At 44.5% G+C, this 25,191-nt stretch overlaps 1 protein-coding gene across 1 annotated transcript in view; it reads right to left on the bottom strand.

Moving 5' to 3' along the window:
• The window catches only part of NOM1 (nucleolar protein with MIF4G domain 1), a 789,380-nt gene that overhangs the window by 395,977 nt on the left and 368,212 nt on the right, over positions 1–25,191 (bottom strand). The window contains exon 4 of the mRNA XM_069647968.1: positions 15,157–15,480. Within this exon, the coding sequence (XP_069504069.1) occupies positions 15,157–15,480 (324 nt within the window). The remainder of the gene's footprint in view (positions 1–15,156; positions 15,481–25,191) is intronic.

The following is a 25,191-nucleotide window of genomic DNA, read 5'->3' as shown; positions in this document are numbered from 1 at the left end:
ATTCCAAATTTGAGCAGTGTTCTTATTATCAATTGCTCTTAGCATTCTTTCACCATCATTTTGGTATCCCATAGCTTTTTGAGCTCTCGTCCAATTCCTATATTTAATTTTGAGTGTTCTTAGTGTTGAGGCTCTTTGTTTAATTGGTAACAGCATAGTTATTCTTTTTTCACGGCGCTACAGGGCTTTCCTTTTCTTCACTACTGGATCAAATTTTTGAGCATTTTGAAATATCCTTCTTGTGGTTCTATTACTTCCAATTTTAGGGTTGTAGCCGATCAGCATATTGGAAAGGTTTTTCATATAGTGATTTGCCAGATAATTCACAGCGTTAATTAAGTCATTAAGATTTCCCAACAAACGTTCTGTCCAACTAAATCTGTTCTGACCATTGTTAATTATCAGAGTTCCTGGCACCCTACCATGAGAAAGCAACTTGGAAGGTAGTGGAACATCCCATTTTAGTGTTGATATCTCATGATCACTTTTGGATTGAGATTTTATATGAAATTGCTCTGCCATTGCAAATAATATCAGGTCAACATAGAGGTAATCAATGATTGCTTTACTAGCCCCTCTCGTCCATGTATATTGTGGGGGATTGTCTCCAGGTAAGGCGCCATTCAGCATGATCAAGTTTCTAATTTTGGTGAAATTATTCCATAGCATCAATCTTGGATTCTGTTGGCTTATCTTTGAATCAAAACAATGTAGGTTCAGGTCCTCTTCTCCCCTTATAATTATGTGTGATATATTTGAGTCAAGAATTATCTTATTAAATAACATGTTTATATCTTTTTTTTTTTTTTTTAAATCGGATGTTGGAAATTCCAATTGGATTCCAGAATATGGTGATTACTGCAATTTCTATGTTGTGATGTTTCATTTTCACTAGTTGCATAAATGCGATTTAGGCGGCCCATGGTTCAATTAGCAGCCCTGTACTGATTTTGGTAACTGTCATTAGCCCAGAGATGGGTGTTCTCTTATTTGCCAACTTGGCAGCCTGTAAAATTATGTCATGGTTGTTCCACACCAGAGTTTGTTAACCACGTTTCTTGGAACAAGATTATGTCGTATGTCTCTAGTTGACTTTTGTCATTCCTCAATAAATGCGTAAAGCCCCTCATATTCCAGCTGGCTAATGTTAGAGATTGCATTGATTCATTTGTGTTATATTTGTTTTGAGGAACTGGTTGGGGCGGGGTTATCCTGTCGCTGGACCTCAGCGCCCTTGGTTATGCTTCTGGATTGGCTTATCAGGGTCGCACGGGAAAGTAACAGCGGAGTACTTGGTTCCTCAACTCCGCTTTGTTTAATGCAAGTTTTGTGTTGTTACATTGGCTTATTCCCAAGCGCCCACATTTTACCAAAAAGGATGACAATGACTCCCTTCTTGGTGTTCAAAAACTCCACATCTTGTGGTTTTATTCTTTCAGTTTTAGAATATTCTGGTGCCCTATGTGACATAGAAGGGAGTCATTGTCATCCTTTTTGGTAAAATGTGGGCGCTTGGGAATAAGCCAATGTAACAACACAAAACTTGATTCATTTGTGGCTAGTTATGGTTTGGTTCCGCAACAAATGCAAGGATGTTGAACTCTATTAGTATTTGTATAAACTTGCTTATCCATTGAGGTTTGATTTTGTATAGAGTTATACAGTCTTGCATTTGTGAAGGGCCAACCAGAGTTATTATGTGTCTGTTTCTGAGTATCTAGATGGACTTCAAATCCCAAAGCAAATAGTTCAGCGTTTGCTAGCCAAAATGCATTAAAAACCAGTCTTGAGCGAATCCATAGTCGCCAGGCCAATACGTTTTTGTCATTTAAGAATTAAATATGGTCTAAATCAATTGAGCTAAATTCCTCCAAGTTTGATATTTCAGAAACAATTGCTAATATGCTTGATCTATTTAGGTCGTATCTTGGGTAGGGTGTAGGGCGACAGTTTATGAGATATTGATCATTATAAGGGCTCTGTGGTTGAGTACATTTATTTCCATTCTGCAAATTCGCTTGTACATTAGAACCCTGATTTATCTGCGCAAAGACACCCTCCTGTGGAATAACTATTTTGTGTGTTAAGGTAGGTGAGTTGTTCAAAATCATTATTGTATCTTTTATAGTACAGTGTTTCGTTTGCTTAGTTGTACTTAATTAAGTCTCCAAAATAGGTTTACAGGAGATTGTGAAGTGAGAAGCCATGTAATTATCTACTGCTTTTTTTAATTCATCCTGTCTGATTTCATTCAAGTGTTTATCACTAACATTTTCTCTGACTATTGGCTTAAGTATCGGCATCTTCACTGCAAGTAAGTCGCAGTCGATTGCTGCTATTGTTAACTGACTTGGCTTTTTTGAGATGTTTTGTTCCAAGCAGGATTTATCATTATCATGTGGTCTCATAAGGTCCCGTTTGTCTCATTTCATTTTGGGTCACAGATTGTCTTAACGGAGAGTCCATATATGAGCTGACTGCTTTTCTTATTTCAATGAGTCTGGATTCTACTTCCAGACTTTTCACGGAGCACTGATTTGTTTCTTTTTCTTTAGTCATTTCATCATGCTGTTGAGAGGATCCTGCAGCTTTCATTTAATCTAAAGGGGTAGGGGCTAACTAGGGAGCTTCTCCTGTCCTGTAGGCTCTTTTCTGATTTGTGACTTTTTGAGAATATTTCTTAATTACAGCTTCTGATGCTATAATGTTATTCTTTTTTGGTAAAGAAATGGATTTAAAAAACTGCTTAGTTACTGAAGCAGCTGCTTTTTGTGGAGTTTTTAAGGTTTTGATTTTTTCCTTGATTCAGTTGAATGACCTTTGTTTTGCTTTTGTTTTTATTTTTGTCTTTAACCCCTTAAGTGCCAAGGATGAGCTATCTCGTCCTTAACATTATGTTTGTGTTGCCAAGGACGAGATAGCTAGACACCAGGGATTATGATGAATGGAAGAGGCCTGTCTGCTTTGCAAGGAAAGCAAGTGCATTGCTGGGTGAGGATCGCTGGATCTACGCCTAGCAATGGCACGGCACATTGGTGTGCTGCTTACTTCCAGTGCACAATATTCCGACAGGGGAAGTGAGCACCATAGTAAGTGTGCATTGGGCATTGTGAAGGAATGAACATTGTGACTACCCCCCAGTGCTCAGTAGCGGAAGTTGAAGATGGGAGCATGGCAGAGTTGGTTGGTTTTTGTTGGGCTGACACGGATGATAAATGTGTTTTTTTCCGTTTATAGGGTTTGTACAGTTCAAGCTTCTCCTTTGTTATGCAAGTATGGAATTTGCATTTTTACAACATGGTATATTTAGCAGGGGTGAGGATTGTTAGTTGGGTGGGTGGGAACAGGGGCTGGATTGTTGGTGGTGTGAGCGGGAGTGGGTGCTTGGCAGAGTTATTGTGGTGGCCTGGGAAACACTTGCAGGGGCAGGCCAGAAATTGCCCCCCATACCAGCTGAACAGTGCTGTTCCCCTGGGAGGGCAGTTTGCCACTATGCCATCTGCACAATGTTTAGTTTGTGGTGGGAGTTTCCATACGCCATTGGTCTTATTCCCATTTCCTAAGAGTGTGCAGTTCGCCCTTCATTGGTGGTAGATGACTGGGATGGGCCATGCATCTGGTTGAAGAAATCGAAAAGTTTGCAGATAGCAGCATGAAAGTTTGGATGTGTTATTGGTGGGCTGAGTACAGATTGTAATTCTTTTTTGTTTCCTTTGCAGGTGTGGCTAATCGAAAGCTTTCGCTGACTTATGTAAGTAGTACGAAATGTGCTTTTCTTATTATGCATTGTAATGTGGGGGTGGATGGTTACTGTGATGGGAGGGACTGTGGCTGGCGTGTCCGTGGTATGGGTGGGAACGGGTAGTGGGAGGTAATGTGGGCAACGATGGGTGTGCCCTGAATAGAGGATGTTGGCTGCTTTGTATGAATAAAACCTTTAGTAAACATAATGACTACCACTTTCTGAAACATGTTTGCGCTAGTAATGCAGATGTTAATTTCTTCTGAGCATGCAATGCACGCTTGGTATGGAGCGCTTTCCTTTTATTGGAATGGTCACCATTTGTGTCGTCCAAGTCAAGCAGTGGTCCCAGTCAACACCGCCAGGGTCCCCATCCTTTACCAGGGGGCAAAGCTGTAACGCAGGCCAGACAGAGGTCCAGGACAGTCGGGGTGATGTAGCTGGCCTTGGGCGCCTGTCTCCCTTGTGGGTCTTTCATCCCCCAAGTTCAGTAGCGGTAGCAGGGAGCCACGGCAGGGTCCCCGTTCCTTCCTGGAGGGGAAAGCTGTAGCACTGGCCAGCCAGAGGTCTAGGATGGAGAGGGTTGTGTCTGACCTTGGGCGCCTCTCTCCCTGGTTGATCGACTGCCCCCAAGTTCACCAGTGGTCCGAGGGAGCCCCAGCAGGAACCCCATCCCTTCTCGGAGTGTAGGGCTGTAACGTAGGCCACCCAGATGTCCAGGGCAGTCAGGGGTGATGTTCTTGGCCTTAGGTGTCCATCTCCCATATGGATCAACCGTCCCAAAGTCCAGCGGCGGGCCCTGAGACCCCCGGCAGAGTACCCATCCCTCCCTGGAGAGAGAACCTGCAACACAGGCAAGCCAGAATTGCAGGACGGTTGGGGATGATGTCCCCTGCCTTTGGTGTCTGCCTCCCATATTGGTCGACCATCCCCCAAGTCCAGCAGCTGTCCCAGTTAGCCCCGGCAGGCTCCCCATCTTTTCCCAGGCAGCAAAGCTGTAACGCTGGACGCCCGAGGTCCAGGACAGTCAGGGGTGATGTCCCTAGCCTTTGGGCACCCGTCTCCCATGTGGGTTGACCGTCCCAAAGTCTAGCGGCTGTTCCAGGGTGGCCTGGCAGGGTCCCCATTCTTTCCTGGAGGGGAAAGCTGTAACGCAGGCCACCCAGAGGTTCAGGACAGTCGGGGTGATGTCCCTGGCCTTGGGTGCCCATCTCCCATGAGGGTCTCTCTTCCCAAAAGTCCAGTGATGGTTCCAATGACCCCGGCAGGGTCCCCATTCCTCCACGGAGGGAAAAGCTGTAACGCAGGCCACCCAGAAGTCCACGACAGTGGAGGGCGATATCCCAGGCCTTGGGCCCCCATCTCCCAATAGGAAGGGGCAAAGTGTCTGACCGAAGCCACAAACGGCCTGGACAGGCACAGACAGGCCCTTGCTCTATGGCCCTTGAGGCGTACGGGTTACGCCTGACGGTTCGGGTGATTGGTGAAAATAGTGGCATCAGGCCAATCAGAACCTGCTATTCAAATAAACAGGAAGCAAGGCGAGGATCAGGGGCTAATGCCTGCAATGCACCACATTGAAGGTGTTGTAGCCGGTGTAGATAACGCTGAGGGGGGCTCCGCTGGTCAATGAAGCGAGCTGGAAGCAACACAGTATTTCAGGACTCCTCGCACTCGTTCTGCATAAAACAGCAGATGTTGCCGTAGAACGTAGATGATGGTGAGAGGGTCATGCCCTCTCACTTCGACAACGTGGCTGCAGAGTGAAGATCAGGCAGCACAGACAGGCCCTTGCTCTACCGCTCTTGAGGCATATGGCTCCCGCCTGACGGTTCGGGTGATTGGTGAAAATAGTGGTGTCAGGCCAATCAGAGCCTGCTATTCAAATAAACAGGAAGCAGCTAGGTTTCAGGCAACGCTGCGGTCACGGCTGCCGAAATTGGCGTCGCCTAGCAACAGACAAGGCAAGGCGAGGATCAGGGGCCAACGGCTGCAATGCACTACGTTGAAGGTGCTGTAGCTGGTGTAGAGAACGCTGAGGAGGGCTCCGTTGGTCAATGAAGTGAGTTGGAATCAACGCAGTATTTCAGGACTCCTCACACTCGTTCTGCACAAAATAGCAGATGGTGCCAGAGAGCAGAGTAGAACGTAGATGTTGGTGGGAGAGGACTCATGCCCTCTCACTTCGATGACGTGGCTGCAGAGTTTCCATGTCCTGTACCATCCTCCAGTACTAGATGCACCCACCTATCCAAATAAAGAATGTGGTAACATGATGCAAATAAACAGCATCATATGTATGTAAGCCTCCAAATGATCTTTTACCTTTCTAACAGAGCACCATGTGTGTCTCCATTTCACTTTTTCCATGCCATGTGCCATGTCCAGAGCACGAAGAAACCACGCTATGCGACATTGTTATGGCATATAGAACTCACAATCAAGGTGGTTCATGACTGATGCTCGAACTAACCATCCTGATGAAGGTAACACTTACTTTTATCCCACTGAAACCGATTGATGACATTAATGGATGTGTGAAAGCATAAACGCACACCAGGCAAAATAACAGTGATAATGGTTTTACAAGTGAAGGCTATTCCCCCACTTGCTGTTTTCTTTCTTTGTCAATCAATAATTTCTTTTTTCAAAGTTTCTGTTTTTAATAGTTATTGGTACAACGGTCACAAATAAAAAGGACATAAAACCAGTTGAGAACCAATGCAATTTCAGAAGTAGGTCAGACAAGGATAGCCTCTCTCGGTCTTTCACCTAGATAGGCGGCCCACCACCACGACTAGGGATAGCACACCATAACACAGGGAAAGTTAGCATCTGTGTAGGGGCATTTACCTAGTTGACCGGTTTACTAAATAAAAGTTAAAATTCCTCTCTCCATGATACATTTAGGGCACCAAAGAGGTAACGTGCCTTGCCCTACAGGCCCAATTGTTTGTTTTTTGTAGAAAGAACTATGAAGCATTGAATCATATGGCAGTTTCTATTGATGTTACTAATATGCATCAACAGTATTGTGCCAAGAAAAAACACACTAGCAATTCACCATCTGTTTTGGATAAATACACATGATGTTCCTAAAAAATGTCATCCACCGTGAATCGTGGCTATAAATTACACATACAGTCCCCAATATGAATTACCATGTATCTGAATAAGGCTACAAAACCCCCAATTGTAAATAATTCTAATATGAATGTAGTCTTAGTACTGACACTAAAGTATAAGCTGTAATGATATGTTTTACATAAATGAAAAACATTTAAAATCACAACATGGAAAGATATATGTAATACTCAGTGTTTGTACAAAGGTTGAGTGCAAAAATGTATATCGATAGAAAAACGCACATGCACAAATAAGATTCTTAAAGCTGATTGAAATCTGCATAACTCTGTATTCAATATTCAGATTCTGATATCGGAGAGGAATTTCAATGAACATTGCCCATTATCGATAGATAGTTTACAGAAAACATGTTAAATCTAGCTCTGCGTTCTGCGAGGGGTCAGTAATGCAAGGCAGACAACTGCTTGTAGTTTTCTCAAGATTAGACATTTTATTAAAGGAAAGGTTGCAAATAAATCCCTGCTTGTCCTACTCTATCAGGGAATTCCCTACCTGGTCTAAAGGCTAAGGGAATAACTCCTAACATGGAAAATCTGGCTAAACCCCAAAAACATTCAAAGGAAATCATAGAAAACAAAGCATAAACAATATTTGTATGACCTTCACCTGTCATAGGTAAATCCTTTAGTCAGGGATTTCCCAAATCCACTTTCCATAAGCTCGAAAGAAAAGTCTTGAACCAGTTCTTGTTATTTCGTCAAAACAAAAGTGCAAACAAAAATCCACTGGCAACACATTATTTAGCTTTCCGTTGAAAAGATCCCCTTCCAATTCCAGCCAAGAAAATAGCACCAATGGTAATCCTGCAGATCTTCTTCCCAAGATTATTTGATACAGTTCAAAGAATAGGTGAACAACTTTTTCTCCTACAACTTTACAATTGATTAGGACCTCTGAAGTAGATTTGGTATAATTGTCAAGATGCTTCTCTTTGGGTTGTTGCTTTCTTCTTGACAACCACCCTTCTACTACTGGCACCGTGAGAACAGACTCCTTTGTTCCACAGTATGCCACTACTCCAACCAACTTCAATGTTGCAGCTACTGACAGTTTTATACACCATCGCAGTTCAGGTACGTCTGCTTCAAATTGTATACTTCAGAATTATTAGGCATATAAAGACAAGGCACTCTTCTTTCCTATCCACCAAGAAAAGGGCAGCCTCTTTGTCTCTGCTGTCTGCCTTACTGTCACAAGTATTACCTGTCTCTGCCCCAATATCGATTTTCTCTGAACTTCAGCATTACAGATTATTTTCTTAATCTTCTTTACAAACACCCAGCTCCCTTCCCACCTTCTTGGTTCCAGTAACTACCCAGAAGCTGTATTGCCACTCTTCCAGCTTCAGGGAACAATGCCATACGTGTATCAGAGGGCACTGGACCTTTAACAACCTTGCAGATCAGATGGATGGATTTCAATAGAACTCGTTTCTCTATGGACAGGGTTCGCCTCTTGGCTTGGTTAATGCTTGTTCCCGTCAGTACAACAACTTCTAGACTTAAGGAATAATTGTTTAGATCTATAAGGTTCAGTCTTCAAAGAAAAAACAGATTTAGGCAAACACAACCAAGATCTTTAACCTTCAAGGGTTGTAAGTGATTATATTTCCATGTAACATCACAGAGAGGATTACAAACTCCTTTCGGAAAATACAATTGGCCACACGCTGTCACCCTTTGATTCTGCATTCACCTGTAACTCTTGTGAAAGTTAATGTTAGCTTTTCGGAATGGTTTCTAGCAGGCATTGCCTTTCTAATTAGAGATATGCGACCATCAAGCAACAGTAAATTGTTCAACAAGTGAAATGAGATGCTTTTCTTCTTAAGCGAACACTGCGGTTTACAGATTTAGTGCATGTGTTACATTCCCATATTTAGAATGGATTTTTACGACTATCAGTTTATACTTGCTTTTGGAATTACGCAAGTTACTTTAAACCTAGTAACAGTTACGGCAAGGCTTGCTGAATGAACCTCAATGTCAAGCTTCACTCACCGGCTCCAGGAACACTGCGGTTGCGGCTGCTTCACTTTCCTGACTTCTTCAGCTTCTACAACTGCTTTGGGCACACTTGGGACCCAAGCCTTCTGAGGCACGGGTGTCTCCAGTCCGGCCTCGCCAATTGGGAGTTTCCTTCACTCAGTCCCTCTGCTTGCCTGCTGCTACGGGCCTCAGGCTTCAGCACAGTCACGCTAGGCGCACATTGGGAAACTCCACTCTCAGCACGTCTTCCTCGGTGCAGCCACGGACAAGCAGGTTTTGAGATCACAGGATCCTCTCAGAACTTGCAAGCAAAATCTGCTGTCTCCATGTTCCTACACCCTTTCTGTGATCACACTTCCTCATTGGATTGCCAGCATCGCACTCTTCTACTACTACTGCTAGCCTTCCAACTCCTGCTCCTTCCTTCTCTCCTCTCCTCTCCTCTCCGGCTGCAGCCTTTTATGCCTCACGGGTTTGGCAGTTTGCTTCACGTGTGAGCCATTAGTTTCAATTGCCTGACCCTGGCAAAGGCTGTTAGGCTTACTTGCCTGACATCTACATCTGCCTGCCTCTTCAGCCCTCTTTTTCGTCACAGTCAATCTAGGATTCTGGGACATGTAGTTTACTTCATCAAAGTTAGGTTTTTCTACTTCTTGAGTAATTTTAAGGGTGCATTTAATTACCTTAGTAATTTTAACGGAGGGGCTGTAGGTTTTAACTTTGCTAGAGGAAATTAGTTTAGAGAAGACCACATTTCCAACGTTCCTTGTAATGTACCCTTGGTACTGAGAAGGGCATTTGATTTTAGGATTCTTTCTTTTGGTATTATATGCTTCGATATTACAACCTTAAGGTTTACCACCTTAGATTTAATAAGAGGATGAGAGACATTAAAATGGCAATACGCCATAACCTCTTCTGGCATAGTGATAAGAGTCTTCCTGGTAGAGGAAAAATACTGTCTCATATCTGTAAGGAAGGAATGGTATCAAAGTAAGACGGACACAAGTGATCACAGTTCAAGGGTCTTTATTAAACTGTAAAATGGGTGCGATAAAGGCCTAATCTAAATCTAAGAAGGGAGCAAGCTACGACCATCAAATAATAATAATAATAATAATAAAACATTCCTAGTGGAGTCTAGTCAAATAAGAAGGACCTATACTAAAAAACCTATTGCCAATCCTTACCGCTATTCTACAAAATAGAGTTGGATAATGTTCACAAGAAAAGAAAGAAGTGTTCACAAAGGAATAAGTCGGGATGTTATAGCCGGGATCTCCCTTCCCCACGTTTTTAGCACAGCGGAACCCTTGAGCACAGCACACTCCTAGGTTTCTCCGGCACGAGGTTACAGTTCCTATCATCAATATCGGGGCCCTCTGTGCCAAAGTCTCTTCTATGCAGTCTCTTGCTTCAGAGTGCCCGATATGCCATAAATCACAAAACAAAAGTTCCTTCTTTTTATCTTCACGTCGTGCGATTACTCTTCACCCTTGGATCCCCTTGGTCGGGCTCAGATCCTTCTCTCAACGTTAGCCTTCCTCAGTCGGGCTCAGACCAACCACTCACGTTGGACATCCCTCAGTCGGGTTCACACTTGTCGTCACAATGTTCACGGGTGTATTACTGCTCACCCTAATTCGCAGGCATCCCTCAACAGGATTCACATTTGCCAAAATATACAGTGCACTTTGCTTTACCACAATGCGGGATTCACTTCCCTTACATTTCTCCTGGTATCCATCCATCGGGTTCACATAACCATTTTAGCATAGTTCAACAGAAAGTCATTCTATACCCCTTAGGTTCTTCACTTACCTAAGTCCAGATCTTAGCCCCCAGTCAGGCTTTCCCTAAATCGGGTTCACATTTGCCCCATTAACACAGTTCACTTTGCTTCCACGAGATGTCAAAGACTTTCAACTGTACCAGGGGTTTGGCTTGACCCTCTTATGACCTCTGGGTAGTTTTAGTTTCAACAATCATAGTTCAATACTTTCCTTGTTCAGGAGAGGTGCACCAGCCAGAGACCTTCGAATAAGTGCCCCGTGGCACAGGACCACTGTCTCTGGTGCCAATTTCACTCACAAAGTTTGCAAGGGTCTCCCCCTTTGCCAGGCTCGGACCCCTCTTAGGGTTCCCAAAGGGCCTACCCTCTACCGGGATCGGACCCTGCTCCCAAAAGTTCTCTCCAAAAGTCCACAACGGGTCTCCCTCTGCCAAGGTTCTTAAAGATCCTCCCTCTGCCAGGCTCGTACCCGCCTCCAAAGCTCACATGGGTCTCCCTCTGCTGGGCTCGGACCCCTCTCACAATTCACAAAATGGGCTTTGGCACTAGTTCCAGAATGCACTGCCAGGATTTTGGTCCCACTTCTCAGCTCCTCAAAAAGGAATTTTTGGCATTGGGAGCTGCTGGAGCTAAAAGGGTATATTGTTCTGAGGTCAGGGTCTCTTCTGCTGACCCTCAGAGACCTGGGTTCGCCTGACTGGCCCAGGGGAAGAGTCTTCCTGTGGGGACTACCAGGCAAACCCAGCTGTCCCAGATCTTGCCTACTGGAGGTACAGCTCCCTCTCGACAGTGCAGACTCTCCTGGACTCACAGGGACAGTGTCAGGGCGGTTGTCTCCTCCCTCCAGGTCTCCCTGGGTCTGTGCAGCTCTTCTCGTCTTCCTCTGGCTTCATGCACCTTCCAGCATGCCCAACTCACACAAAGTGTGCTCTCCTGCTCCGCCTTTTATACTTCCTGGGAGTAGTGATTGGATTCAGGTGTGCATGGTTGCAAGGGAATGCCTGACCCTGCCTGTCCTTGTTAGCGGGACAACATGGCGGTCATCCATAGGAGTTAATGGCATAGGGGTTCCTATGGGTAATCCTTATTCCTCCTTGTGGCTTCCTCTTCATTGCAGTATTTGTAGAACAGAGTGAATGAAGGGGATTCTGGGAAATGTAGTGAGTTGTGTATTTTGGGAGCCGAATATTTATAAAAAGGTTTGTCAACAAAACAACAGTGATTATGGAATTTGTAGAGTTCAACTAAGAGGAGGATAGGTTATTGTCAGAAAGAGGGGGACAGATGTATCGTTGTGGATGAATGGGTATTCTCCTGTCTTTTCTTAAAGGAAAGCATTGGGGTAGGATGGAACTGTGGTAGCAATATCCTATAAAGACTGATGGGTTGTCGGGTAGGGGTTTATCACAGAAAAGGGGACACTACGTCTCCCCCGAGTGTGATCCTTCCGCGGTCCCCAAGGGCCCCTTACCCCAGTGATCCCTTACCCCGGTGATCCTCCCTCGCTTGTCCGGCTCCAGGATCAGGATTCTAGCGAGATGACCCTCCCCATGCCACCTGAACAAAGGATCCCCAGGGTCTACCAGTGAGAACACCCCCAGGTTTCTCACACATCCCACAGAAACTCATTACCCTGGGCCCAGTCTCCACCTAGGTGATCCTCCACCCACAGGGTTGGGATCTGGAAGCGCCTGCCTTCCCCTGGCCACCTGAGAGGAGAATTTAGGCAGGATTTCAGTGAGGGGTCCAAAGGATTCTTCTCAATTCATACCACAGGGAGCTAATGCGTCTAAAAGTTCGATCCAATAGACTTGTGACTTGTAGCAGATATTGTTAAGTCATCCACCTCTCTTTGGGATTGTTATGTGTTCTAATATTAAAAACTGCATCTGGTCAACCGAATGGTGTGCCTTTAAAAAAAAATGTTGCGCTACCAGTGACCTATCAGATCTGGTTCTAACATTGGATTTGTATATTCTGGCTACCGTATTTTGGCATTTCTGGTTGTCATCCAGACACAAAAGATTCCACACAGGCACCTAATACCATAGACAAGAAAAATCAGATGTAGTAGAATGATTCAGTAGAATCTTTTTGCCACTGTACGGATGGCTAACAAAATGACCTCTAAAAACATTGTGACAGTATTGGCAATTATTGCAAGGGAGTGTACTCCTTGTAGTCAATCCTTTGCGATTCCGAGGGGCAATTCTAAGCCCATAATAAATAATCCCTTACTAATTTAATGGTGGGGTCATTAAATAATTGAACAAGAGTTGGATCAAGCTTCAACTTGTTCCAATTACGCTTCAGGATATTTTTAAACTTGAAACTGTGCTGAGAGTATGTGGGTCACAGAAACCAAATTGGCTTGCGGGTGTTTGGATGCTAATTTTAAGGCTGTTTCATGAGTAACTGCTGATGCTTTATCAGCACACTCTTTCACTAATTCCTGGGAGTAACTTTTCTTGAAAAATGTATCTTGTAGGAGAATAGTCTTTCGTGTGTATTACTTATCCTCAGAAATGATCCTCCTATAACGTAAAAATTGATGGAATGGTGTGCTCTCAATCGTTTTCCTTGTATGTAAGCTTGATGATAATAAAATAATGTTTTTGTCTGATGATTTACTGTAAACAGTAGTATGTAATTCTACATTCTTATTATATACCTCAACATCCAGAAATTGGATGTTGGTGGTGCTAAAATTAGTCGTGAATTTAACCCTTGGCGCTAGACGGTTAATAAACTCAAGTTCATCAAACCATCCAACGTACTACTTTTGAAAAAGTAATGGCACCATGTTCTGTAGGACCTTCAACTCAGAACCATGTGTTTTGGAAGAAGGTCAGCCGCCACCTGGGCAATGACATTTTACCTGCTTAGTATGCTGTAGGTGAAATATCCATGCTATCAACAAGATCTAAATATACTCATACTTTGTAGAACCAATGCCAGTGTGGTCTTAGGTAGAATGCCTAGTACAGTCATGTTTAATTCACAGATAAGTCAAGAGATAGATATACTATGTGCTGTTAAGGAAGAGGTTCATCATGAACAGTCTAGTTGCAAAGACACATGCTCTTAACAAATTGAAAGAGGGTGTAGGAGATGGCCAATGCGTACCCCAGAGGAAAGGATTATAAAATGCAGGACCTACACTACTTACACCCAATGCTCTAGGTGACTGATCATACTACAGAGATAGGCCAGAGTGAAGTCAAATGGGGACTGCAAAATACTCACAGAAATAGTTAGAGGTTTATGCACTCAAGTACATTCATAAAACAATTACCAACTGAATGTGTTGGTGGGGAAAAACAAAACACTCAAGGCCAATACGATGTTAATCCGAACTAGTTTCTTGTAAGGATGTTAGTCTTATTTGTATAACAGGGGTAGGGAGCTCCTTACATTGAAAAAGTACATATGTTGTACAGATGTATTTTGTATAAATGTAACCAACATTTTTAAGCAACTGTAAAAGGTTACCATACATGGCACAATATGCAGGCTCATAGAACAAATTGTCACAGAAACCCTTTAGCTTTCTATCAAAAAGCACAAATGATTCCACAAATCAAAGCAACCCCTCATTCATGCTGTGAGGAGTAAGGACTGGCTGTGAGGAGTAAGGACTGGCTTGTGAAATATTTTGTTCAGCAAAGGAGAATAAGCAAAAGTAGTACTTTCCTCTTGTGAAAAAAAAAGAAAGACAACCAATCGTCTGGGGCTGGGAAGTGCATACTGTGTCTTCATTCTGTACTTCACAGGACATTAAGAGATTAAATGAAACTGCTGCATGGCTCTGAGGCTCAATTTGTCTGCAGGATCTGTGCTCTGGCATACCAAAGGAAGGGGGCTTGCAGCGAATACCACAAATCAACTGCTTCAGAACTGATTGTTGCCATCGGTCATTCCATTAGTAGCATCAGATGTTTAGGGATATGTTTTAAGAGAAATTATCCGTCCCATTCTCTTATCTTGCACACACAAACTAAACAAAAGATCCTACAAGCCACAATAACTATGAACTAAATGTTAACAAAACACAAAGAAATGCAATTCGCAACACTTTCAAGAGATTATTTCAAAGTGGATAAATGTCGATGTATGTGGTATTACTGTCTGGGGTTGCTGTTGGTACACTTGTTCAGAGGAGAATTGCCTAGCATTTCGGTGCTGGACTGCCCCAGGGCAGGGCAAAGACTGATATGCTTTGGATATTTCTCCTCTGTGAAAGATAGTGAGCTGAAGAATCTGGGTAAGGGCCTCATAAACGGGACTAATGTCCAGCAAAGGGACTCCCAGGACCCCACTTGTTTTGTGGTATTACTGAGTCAGGTAATCATTAAGAGAAGACAAAAATGTCAATGTCCTTATCATTAAATGTAAAAGTCATGCCTTACAGGTTCCACACGCAACAAACAACAAGAAAATAAACATTTTGATAAATAAAAGAACTGCATTGCAATGTTTCCACATACCCTTGATTGATCCAGAAACATCTTCCCTGCATTGTTCGCTTTGTTCTGGGCTTCGCCAATCAACTCCTTCAGTGCCAAAGCATCATCTTTCCTCAGCAAAAAGCCCACATTTTTTAGCAACAGCAAAACCAGTTCAATATCCCTCTCACTGAAAGTGCCAACAAGCTTCTTCAGAATGTCAAAGATCAGCAGCGATTCCACCACATGGAAATTATAGAGATGAGCCACCAAGATGAGCAAATTATCACACTCTTTTCCAATGCTCCCAACTTTATACAGTTCATCAAACTTCTTCACAAAGGACTCCAAAACATGTGCTCCGACCTGTAATGAGAACCAAAAATTATAACTAGTTAATAGTCATGGCTAAAGACTGAGTTCATGTTAGTTTCAATGCCGTATTAACAGGATAATGATAAACATTTGCAAAGTGCAACATTCGGAATAAAGATGATCACTCAACACCATGTCCAAGAAAAACAGATGGCAGGCAAAGTAGGTAGGGACTGATATCTCTCATAAATGTGTAAAAAACATGAGACAGTTGTCACAAATATTTAATATGCATGTTCAACTCAACGTATGCACCTTTTCAACTAGCAATACAATCAATCAAAACCATATAAGGACTACTGAATTGACAGAAAAGGGTCTTCATTATTGATTATTCTAACTCTGATGAGTAATGTAGAATTGCTTTTATCACTCAGGCTGGATGTTCAACATTTTCAGCAAACTGTTTAAGAGAGAGAGATTCAGGGAGGACACTCGCTACAAGACCAAAAAGGACTTCAAGGAACCACAGTGCAACACTCTCTGGGATGTCAGCAGGGATGGTTGCATTTTCTCTCACACCGACCATAAAGGGACAGCCAGGAGTGTATGGAACATTCTTGAAGAAGGATCAGCACTTCCTGGGATGCCACACTTGCAGACTGCATGAATTCAAGGATTGTGGGGGAGACACTTTGGAGATTGGGAAATGAAGAACAAAGCCATGAAAGCAAGAACAAAGGAGTTGTTCACGAGGAGTCTTGCCTCTTCAAGTGTTGCAGAGCATGCGTCAAACTGAAGTACTACAAATATTCTGGTAAAATGGAGAACCACCAGTCAATGTCACTTTTGATATTTTGACATTTCATCAATATCGATATTTCAGAAGGCGCTGGTCTCTCTTGCGACCACCTTACTCCTCTGCCAGATCCTTTGTCTTTTGTTTGAATGGCTTTCTACAATCCTTGAACCCATAGTTCCTTTTCTTTTCTTTTGTTTTGCATGAGCGCTTTTGGCTGCATTTACTTTAACATCTCCCCTCAGCTCAGCTCATTTGGAAAATGTCCTTGTTTCTCGCTTGCCAAATTTCGGAGAGAAAAAACTAATTAGAAAAACATACATTTGAGGTTTCTGTGATGAATCAACTTCTGGGGCACCAGTGGTTCAGGAATGAATATCGGTTTCTAAACGATCAATCAGCCCCACACCTCTAGTACACCAGAAGGGATCCGGACAGATTGGAAACATAAGTCAATTATGAACCTCCTTGTCCAATTTTGGCAATGTGGACGGAACTGCATGCTCATCTTCGAAAAGGTTGTGGAACGTTGGTTAGTTGGAACACAGCGAAAATACAATTATTACCCAATGATAAAAGGGACTGTCCAGTCAAGGTTGTATACAGATATCCTCATTATTCTCACAACAGACAGTTCTAGCACACTACAAAATGCAACCCCACCTTGAGAAGGAATGCAGAGGACAGACAGTTTCAGAGAAGAAAAAAGGGATGCACTCTGGATACTGACAGGTGGGTAGTCGGTATAGTAATTCATTGCAACAGTTCAAGGATACTTGGTTTCAACATAAAGGGAGCAATGAATCATAAAATTTCACTAGGGGCCTTCGGAGAAGGACTGGGGGACAGAACCAGAATGTACCTTTTGCTGTAGATGTTCTTGGGGTTTGACAGGGTCCAGCCAGTTTCAGGGCACTTTTGCGACAGAGCTCAAGACGGGAGACAGCTGCAGGTATCAGGCAGGAGGCAGTTAGGCAAGCGAGGCTGTACGGACGGCTGCAGGCTGGCCTACATGGCGGCTCAGGGTCAGGGATTGTCTCAGTGCTGGCCGGCGGTTCTGAAGCACTGGCCGAGGCGTCTCGGACGGCTTTAGCGACTGCGGCATTACAAGTCAAAGGTGCAGTCAGTTGCAGCTCAATGGGCTTGACTGGCTCCAAAATGTCATTTAAGGCAGACATTGGTAGATGCTTGTCGATGCACTTCTCCTAGCTTCTTCACTGGGCTTGTGTCGTCCTTTAAGGCGGACGGCCCAAAGGTGAGGAGAGTGTTGCAGGCAGCTGCCTTGTCCTCGGATTGGTTCAGAGACTCTCTGGCACTTCCCACCTAGGAAGCTTGCTGCAGAGCGTAGCAGGGCACGCTGTGTGCTGGCTGGGTACCAGTTCTGGAGCCGACTGAGGGTCCTATGGACTCAGTATCTCCCTCTGTTCCCTGGGAGATGTTTAGGTGAGGGATTGCGCTTCCTTCTTGGAGGTCCTGGCCTTCCTTCACTAGCGGCAGATTTAAGGCAGACTGTACCTTCAGCCAGGGTCCAATGCAGGTATTCTTACTACTCCTTGCAAAGTCTTTAGATGGTCTGCCCAAAAGAGCGGCTCAACCGTCATTTAAAGCCAAATGGGCCACAGTGATTGGTGTAGGCTAAGCCTACCTTAATGTTCCAATCCTGGTTCCCCACCAACAATATCCTGCATGCATGAGGTCATAACCAGAGTGCTTTGCAACATAAAAGGTAAAGGGGTGAAAACATGTAATGCTAATTCACTTCCTGTCTGTTGTTGATCAAAGGGTCTCTCTGTGGTTCTGATTAAATCCGCAGGTCTCCCTTGAAGCTGCGGTGGGACCCGACTTTCTGGCGCCATCAATCCACATTCTCGTACCTTCTGAATGGGGTCCCCTGCAGGGAGGACTATTGTAATATACGCAGTCCCAGACATGGCATTTCACTGTCCATTGATACTAAGGGCAGGAGCTGGCTTCAGGTTGACACAGTGCATATCAAAGGTTGTTGGAGTTTCCCGTCTCCTTGGTTAACCTCTGCAGCCAGGCCCCATGTGGGCCTGTTTGAAGTACACTCAATTAGTATGTTAATAATGTTAAACGCTGAGATCATCTGCAGGGCTAAACAAAAGGACAGGGTGGACCCATGAAGCCTTTGTTAATTAGGCTGGCCATGGCAGGAGGAAAGTTTGGCCCTCCCCTTTCTGAGATGCATTTTGTACTCCACCAGTCAGATCCCAACAAAATATGACAGGGGGGACTACACCTGTAGGATGAGTCCACCCAGAGTATACAGGTCTATGGGTATGTCGTGCGGTGAGCATAGGAAAATGTGCGAGGATCAGCCCTACACAGTTTCCGGAGGTTGATCTACCATCATTCAATATAAAAATTTCAAAAAAAGCCCAGGTGAGCGCTCACCCACCGTGCAGATGGTCGAATTCCTCACACTGTGTCTATCAATGTTTCAGTAATGTTTCTTAAACAAATTATTAAACTTGTTTATTTTGTATCATGAAAGCATGCAATGGTAACAGAACCGTTATTCAATGGCTTGCACAGAGAATTTTGGAACAGTGACTATCCTTGTTCTACTTTTGACAAGTCTGGCGCCATGAAGAAACCAAACTACAAAGTCATATCATCGTCAAGATAAGTAGTCTTTATCATGCGTCCATTAAAACGAAGATTGACACTATGTGACACACTTAAAATACAGACGAATAGGCATGAGAATGTGTCAAAATTCAGTGGGAGAAGAAGCATCCATCTTTAAGGAATGTCTGGGCTCCATCAAGAGTCACATAATGACAGTGACGTTCCTCTGGAGCAATCATAGTAGGAGGGCACTCAACACATTTCCAGCACAGCAGCATAGTGAATGGGGCTCTGACAAAGGCTCGGATTGGTTTGTTCTCCCACCTCACTCCAATGAAAAAGTCCCTCCAATTGAAGTATATTGATAGCAACCAGCAAGGTCTCTCTAGCCGCCTTGCATTTAAGCAGGGCTCAATTCGGGGTTTTGAACACACAGTTTTTTCTGACTGCTTCCAGAGACTAAGTATTCACTTCAGTGGAATGAGCCACCATCGCCACACCATCCTGAAAGCATGGCTCCATCAGGAACCTCTGCTACTATATTATTGCAGCCCGATTCAGTAAGCAACCAAGTCTGCATGGGGCACTTCAGCAGATTAAAATCAATGCCACAAATCTACCAAGGTATTGCTGTACTAAGTTCCTTCAAGGTGATATGATAGAATAGGTTATTTATAATACGCTTAATACCCAGAGGTTTCTAAGTGCGGACCCGGGGATCGAACCTGTGTTGCCCCGTGTCATCTTGCTTCCAAGGCAAACACGTTGCCCCCGAGCTACTCCCAAGACATGGTGTTTTGAGCGTGCCAACTGTTATTTTCTGTAAAGTTGGTAAACACACATAGAAGACTATTTTTGATGCTTTCAATTTGCCTCCCAATTTGCTCATCCTCAGTTGTGTAATTTTAATGGCTGTTGCCCTTTTTAGTTTTGGCTATTAGGTGGCGCTTAAAGCGCCACCTTTAAGCCGAAACTATTGTCATTTAAATAAGAGCTTTAACATAAGAACTTCAAATAGGGGCTTTGAATGAGGGGTTCTAATGCTTTTCAATGCAGATGACATATGAGGATGGATTTGGGTTGTTTGGCTATGTGTCCCGCCCATTTAACGCCCATCTCCAAGTGAAATCTATATGGTTTTCGTCCCATTCCCAACCATCTTCACCTTAACCACACTCCTTTTTGCGTGTTTTACCTGCATTTGTATTGTGTGCTGATTTTGGCAGCCATTTTTACTTCACATGGTGGCCGCCATCTGTTAATGTTAATAAATGTTATTTGACTTGATTGATGCTAAAAAAACATTAACTACACCTTTTAATTTATGTTTAATATTTTAATGTATTTTGTATGAAAAATAACTAAGTTACTTTATAGTTACGTTTTGATCTACAATGTCTCTCAAAATGTCCATGGACTTGCTTGTGGGTGTGGTGTCTAGTGTTTTCTGCTGTAATACCCGATTGGATAAGCTGTATGTTAGTAGTCAGAAGGATGTAATTGGATCTCCAGTCTGTGTTTGTTTCCCTCACACAGCCCTTTTATTTCAGCATTAGAAGAGAGATGGAAGGCTTTTTATTTTGTAGTTATTTATAACCTCCATGCCTGTTGCTTATTGGTAACTGGCTCCCGAAGGCTGCTTTTATTTTTCAACTACTCCAACATCCCTCCAGTCTGCCTGCCTTGAGTCACTGGTGAGAAACCAGAGTGTGAAACTCCTTCCCTCTATCGAGAGCCTGCAAGAAAGAGGAGAGGAGAAAAAGCTTGAAGAAAGGGGCACACGCTGGGGCTTCCCCAGCCAAGCAAAATTATCACCCTGTGACTGTCTCTGGGAAGAAAGCACACCATGCAGCAGCAGGGTAAACAGAACCGGTCATCACAAACTACGTCATCAAAACTAGAGCATAGAAATATATCGTATTTTGATGGAATCAGACATACTGATCCTTTGTATGATTCATACATTTTATATTGCCAGCCCATGCCTCCCATTTAGAGGATTTGTCTGACCCAATATGGAGGTGCTGCATTGTGCCGGCATATAGTACAAAAAGAACTATAAGCCACAGAAGACCAACTCACAGTGCTTTTTCTGTTTACGAGTATCCGACTAGCCAATTGAGTGTCACATAAATGGCAATATTCGCGAAGCTGCACGGAATTTGAAGCAGGACGAAGGCGGCCAGCAGGTACACTATGCCACGGCAGTGGTCGAACTGGGAAGAGACCTGTCTAGGCACCTCTCCAGTTTGTGCTGGCCGAAGGTCCTTCAGCCCAAGGACAAGAAAGAGACTGCAGCATTAGCCCTACAACCAAACTAGTTACACATGGAGTCGTTTAATTCAACTCTGTTGAATATAAAACCAGGCTCCTAAAAAACAAAAAAACTCCTACTTTGCTTGAAGTGAGCTGTGCAACCGGCTATCCCAAGAACATCCTGAACACATTTATAGTGTGTCATCAGAGCATTTTTCCAGCGTGGTGGGCAGCTGAAAGGCTGGAATTTCCAAACACACATTTGCAAGCAAATCTTCACCCACTCAAGTAGCAGTATGGCGTCCCTTCTAAAGGCTTACAGATACATGACTTCTGCTAGCGTGGCATGCAATAAGAACCAAAAAACGGGAATGGTTTACTTCAAGTAAAGTATCTCCACACCAGTCTTAATTTTATTACACAACGTTTTCTGTTTCTGAAAGTGGTGAAAGTAACAGTGCTCTCCATTAAGAGATGTGGTTTGGGATGCATTATTTTGTGTTGTGGGACCGACAGTTTTCTTTCACAGTGTGGGAAATAAAGCTATAGTGGTATTTATTTAGCTTAATTTTCAATAAAGTTTTCGTGTCTGGTCTGTCTATTGTCTCTCTTTGTGCATTGTCACTCTGTCTCTGCGCTCGCTCGCGCTCTCTCTCTCTCTCTCTCTGCATGCTCTCTCTCTCTCTCTCGCGCGCTCTCTCTCTGCGCGCGCTCTCTCTCTCTCTCTGCGCGCGCTCTCTCTCTCTCTCTCTCTGCGCGCTCTCTCTCTCTCTCTGCGCTCTCTCTCTCTCGCTCTCTGCGCGCTCTCTGCGCGCTCTCTCTCTCTGCGCGCTCTCTCTCTCTGCGCGCTCTCTCTGCGCGCTCTCTCTCTCTGCGCGCTCTCTCTCTCTGCGCGCTCTCTCTCTCTGCGCTCTCTCTGCGCTCTCTCTGCGCGCTCGCTCTCTCTGCGCTCGCTCTCTCTGCGCTCGCTCTCTCTGCGCTCTCTCTCTGCGCTCGCTCTCTCTGCGCTCGCTCTCTCTCTGCGCTCTCTCTCTCTGCGCTCTCTCTCTCTGCGCTCTCTCTGCGCTCTCTCTCTGCGCTCTCTCGATCTCTGCGCTCTCTCTCTCGATCTCTGCGCTCTCTCTCTCTCTCTGCGCGCTCTCTCTCTCTGCACGCTCCCTCTCTCTCTCTCTGCGCGCTCTCTCTCTCTCTCTCTGCGCGATCTCTCTCTCTCTCTCTCTCTCTCTGCGCTCTCTCTCTCTCTCTCTCTGCGCTCTCTCTCTCTCTGCGCGCTCTCCCTCTCTCTCTCTGCGCTCTCTCTCTCTGCGCACTCTGTAGGGAAGGCATGGTATCACAGTATGACACTGACACAATGGGTACAATTTGTAAAACTTTTATTGAAATTGTTGGGGATGGAGAAACTGCCCTATAACTAAGATGGGAGTAGTCTCGACCATCAAAAAATAAATAACAGTCCTAGTGGAGTCTAAATCAAAAATGGCCTATGCTAACAAAATGCCCCATCTCTTGTACAAAAAAGTGTAAAAAGGAAAAATGGAGAGACCCCTAGGGGGCGCGGGATAAGATGGCCGCATAGTATTGCAGCTCCTGCTACCTCCAGCAAAATGGAGATGAGATTGAGCGTTTACACCTGGGAAAACTGAATCGTAACGCATCCATCTAGAGAGGATGACATCCCCCCGGTGCCCCATTAAGCAAGTCGAACGAGACACCCTCTCGTGAAGTTGCAGGCATTGCCAATAGAACTCCCCGATTCACACTTTGTATAACTTAAAAAGATGATGGTACGGTTCCTGTGGCAAGGGTAAAAACAAAGTAGCCTACAGGCTGCCGGTCCAACCCAAAGAGAAAGGAGTGGGGTTACCCGAGATGCGCCCATATTACAGAGCTGCCCAATTCAGGGCCCTTATTCCCCACCTACAGATGGACGGAGATAAGCAATGGGTGGTTATAGAAAACATCCCGTTCTGACCAGTCACCCTGGGAGAATGGCTCTGGGCAGCCCAGGTTAGGGTTCACCGGCATAAGATCCGGGGCCCACTCTGGAGGTTGTGGAGGATCAAGACAGAGATGAGCAGGGTCACGATGTGGCCTTCACCATTGAGACACATATGGTCCCCCTCCCCCCGATATATGACTTCATACCGGATCATAAGAGATTTCAGGGCTGGGTTGAAGCGGGGCTGGAACGGGTAGGACAGGTCCTAAAGACAGAGACATTTGTGGAGATAACAGAACTGGAGGAATCTCTGGGGATGGAGAACATCTCAGTTTTTAAGTACCTACAACTTAAGGGGTTGTCGATGTTAGAAGAGTGGAAGGAGGGGTTAGAGAGGGAACTAACACAAACAGAGAGGTTGTTGGATATGGAGAGGGGGACAAGGGAGCTCATATCCAGAATGTATCAAGCATTGCTGGAAGCAAAGGGGGAAGACATTACTAAGAAAAAAAAGGGGCAGTGATATGGGGCTGGAAATGGACCTGGAACAGCGCAAGAGGTTATGTCTTAATGCACACCGTACATCAGTGTCTAGTCAATATAAACTACATGGGCTCAAACTCCTGTACAGATGGCAATGGGACCCAGTGCAGATATCAAAGATGTTTTGGGGCCAGACCCTCACTGCTGGAGGAGATGTGGGCAAATGGCAGACTACTAGCATGTATGCTGGGCATGTGATAGGGTGCATAAGTACTGGAAGGAGGTGCTGGGATGGATGAAGGCACTGGAGGGAATAGACAGGGACCATGGACCCCTTACTGGTAATGTTTGGTATGGAAACAGAGGGGGAATGGACTAAACTTCTACACATGCCACACTACCTACTGTTGCCAGCCCGAGCATGTCTGGTTGGGGGCTGGAAGAGAGAGGAGCTCCCAAAAGAAAGGGAATGGGCTTTGAAGGCACTGGACCTATACAGAATGAAGGAACTCGCCAGACAACTACATGACCAGACCCCAACAAGGGCTATAGAATGGGCGGCCTTTCTGGCAAAATATGACCCTTATAAACCATAGCCGAAAGGAGGGAGGGAAGACAGGAAGAGAGAGCAGTCTGGCACAAAACAGGGAAATTTGAGGGCCCAGTAGAAACATGGGAGAGCTGGTGAGGCGAAACGATGGAAGTGCCCATGAAGGGACAGGGGTGTGTACAAAACGGGAGTGCCCCAATCGGGACCCGGATGATGTAACCCAAGGAGAGTGCGTGGTAGGGACTTTTTTTTCATCTATGAGTGTAAAAAAAGCAATGGGATAAACTGGAATACGGTGACCAGAAAAAACACTGAGGTGACTGCCCTTGAGCCACAAAGGACCCAACGATAAAAGGGATAGGGGAAGGAAGGAGGGTGCGAAGGGTAGGGGCGTTTAAGTTTCTTGTTGGGGGGGAGAGAAAACAGAAAACCTAAATGCTGAATGTATGTTTGGAATATTGAGTATGTTGTAACAATACAAATTCACAAATAAAAAAATATATTTGAGAAAAAAAAGGAAAATGTATGCAAAAGGAAAAATCAGTGTTCCCATGAATAAATGTGGTTGAACCGGAGCAAGGCTGTCCCTGCAGGCAGGATGACACACTCTGGCTCGGCTTCCAGCACAATAACCAGTTCCAAAACGTGGATCGAGGCCTGTCTGGTCTTCCACATTTAAGTCTCTTTTCTTGACTTCCAAAATAAGGTTTCAACCAAAATGTTCCCTCTGCGGGGCTCAGACCTCTCATGATTAGAGTTCAACACAAACATGTAAGGGAGCTCCGTTCCCCAAACATACTTCACTTCAGGTCTCCCTCTGACGTCTCAGCACACTTTCAGAGGTCGAAGACTTTCAAATGTGCGTGGCGTGGCTTTCTTTACAGACCACTGCAGGACCACTTTGACTCAAAGTTTACAGTTCAACATTCACTTTCCCCTTCTCTAGGAGTTAAATTTCTGTATTTCAATGTTGCTGTTCATTCGCTTTATCACTTCACACAATTTACTTTTCACGAAGACTCTCGAATGGGCTACTTCCGTTACTTAGTATTGCTGATTTCATAGTTGTCTTTTACTTCGAAGTTAATTCACAGGCCTGCCTTTCCTCGCGTCTCATTCACACATGTGCAGCCTTCACTTGCG

This window comes from Ambystoma mexicanum, chromosome 2q, assembly GCF_040938575.1.
Source record: "Ambystoma mexicanum isolate Mex_15411 chromosome 2q, UKY_AmexF1_1, whole genome shotgun sequence".
Classification (NCBI taxonomy): domain Eukaryota; kingdom Metazoa; phylum Chordata; class Amphibia; order Caudata; family Ambystomatidae; genus Ambystoma; species Ambystoma mexicanum.
This window is presented reverse-complemented; position numbering and strand designations above follow the sequence as displayed.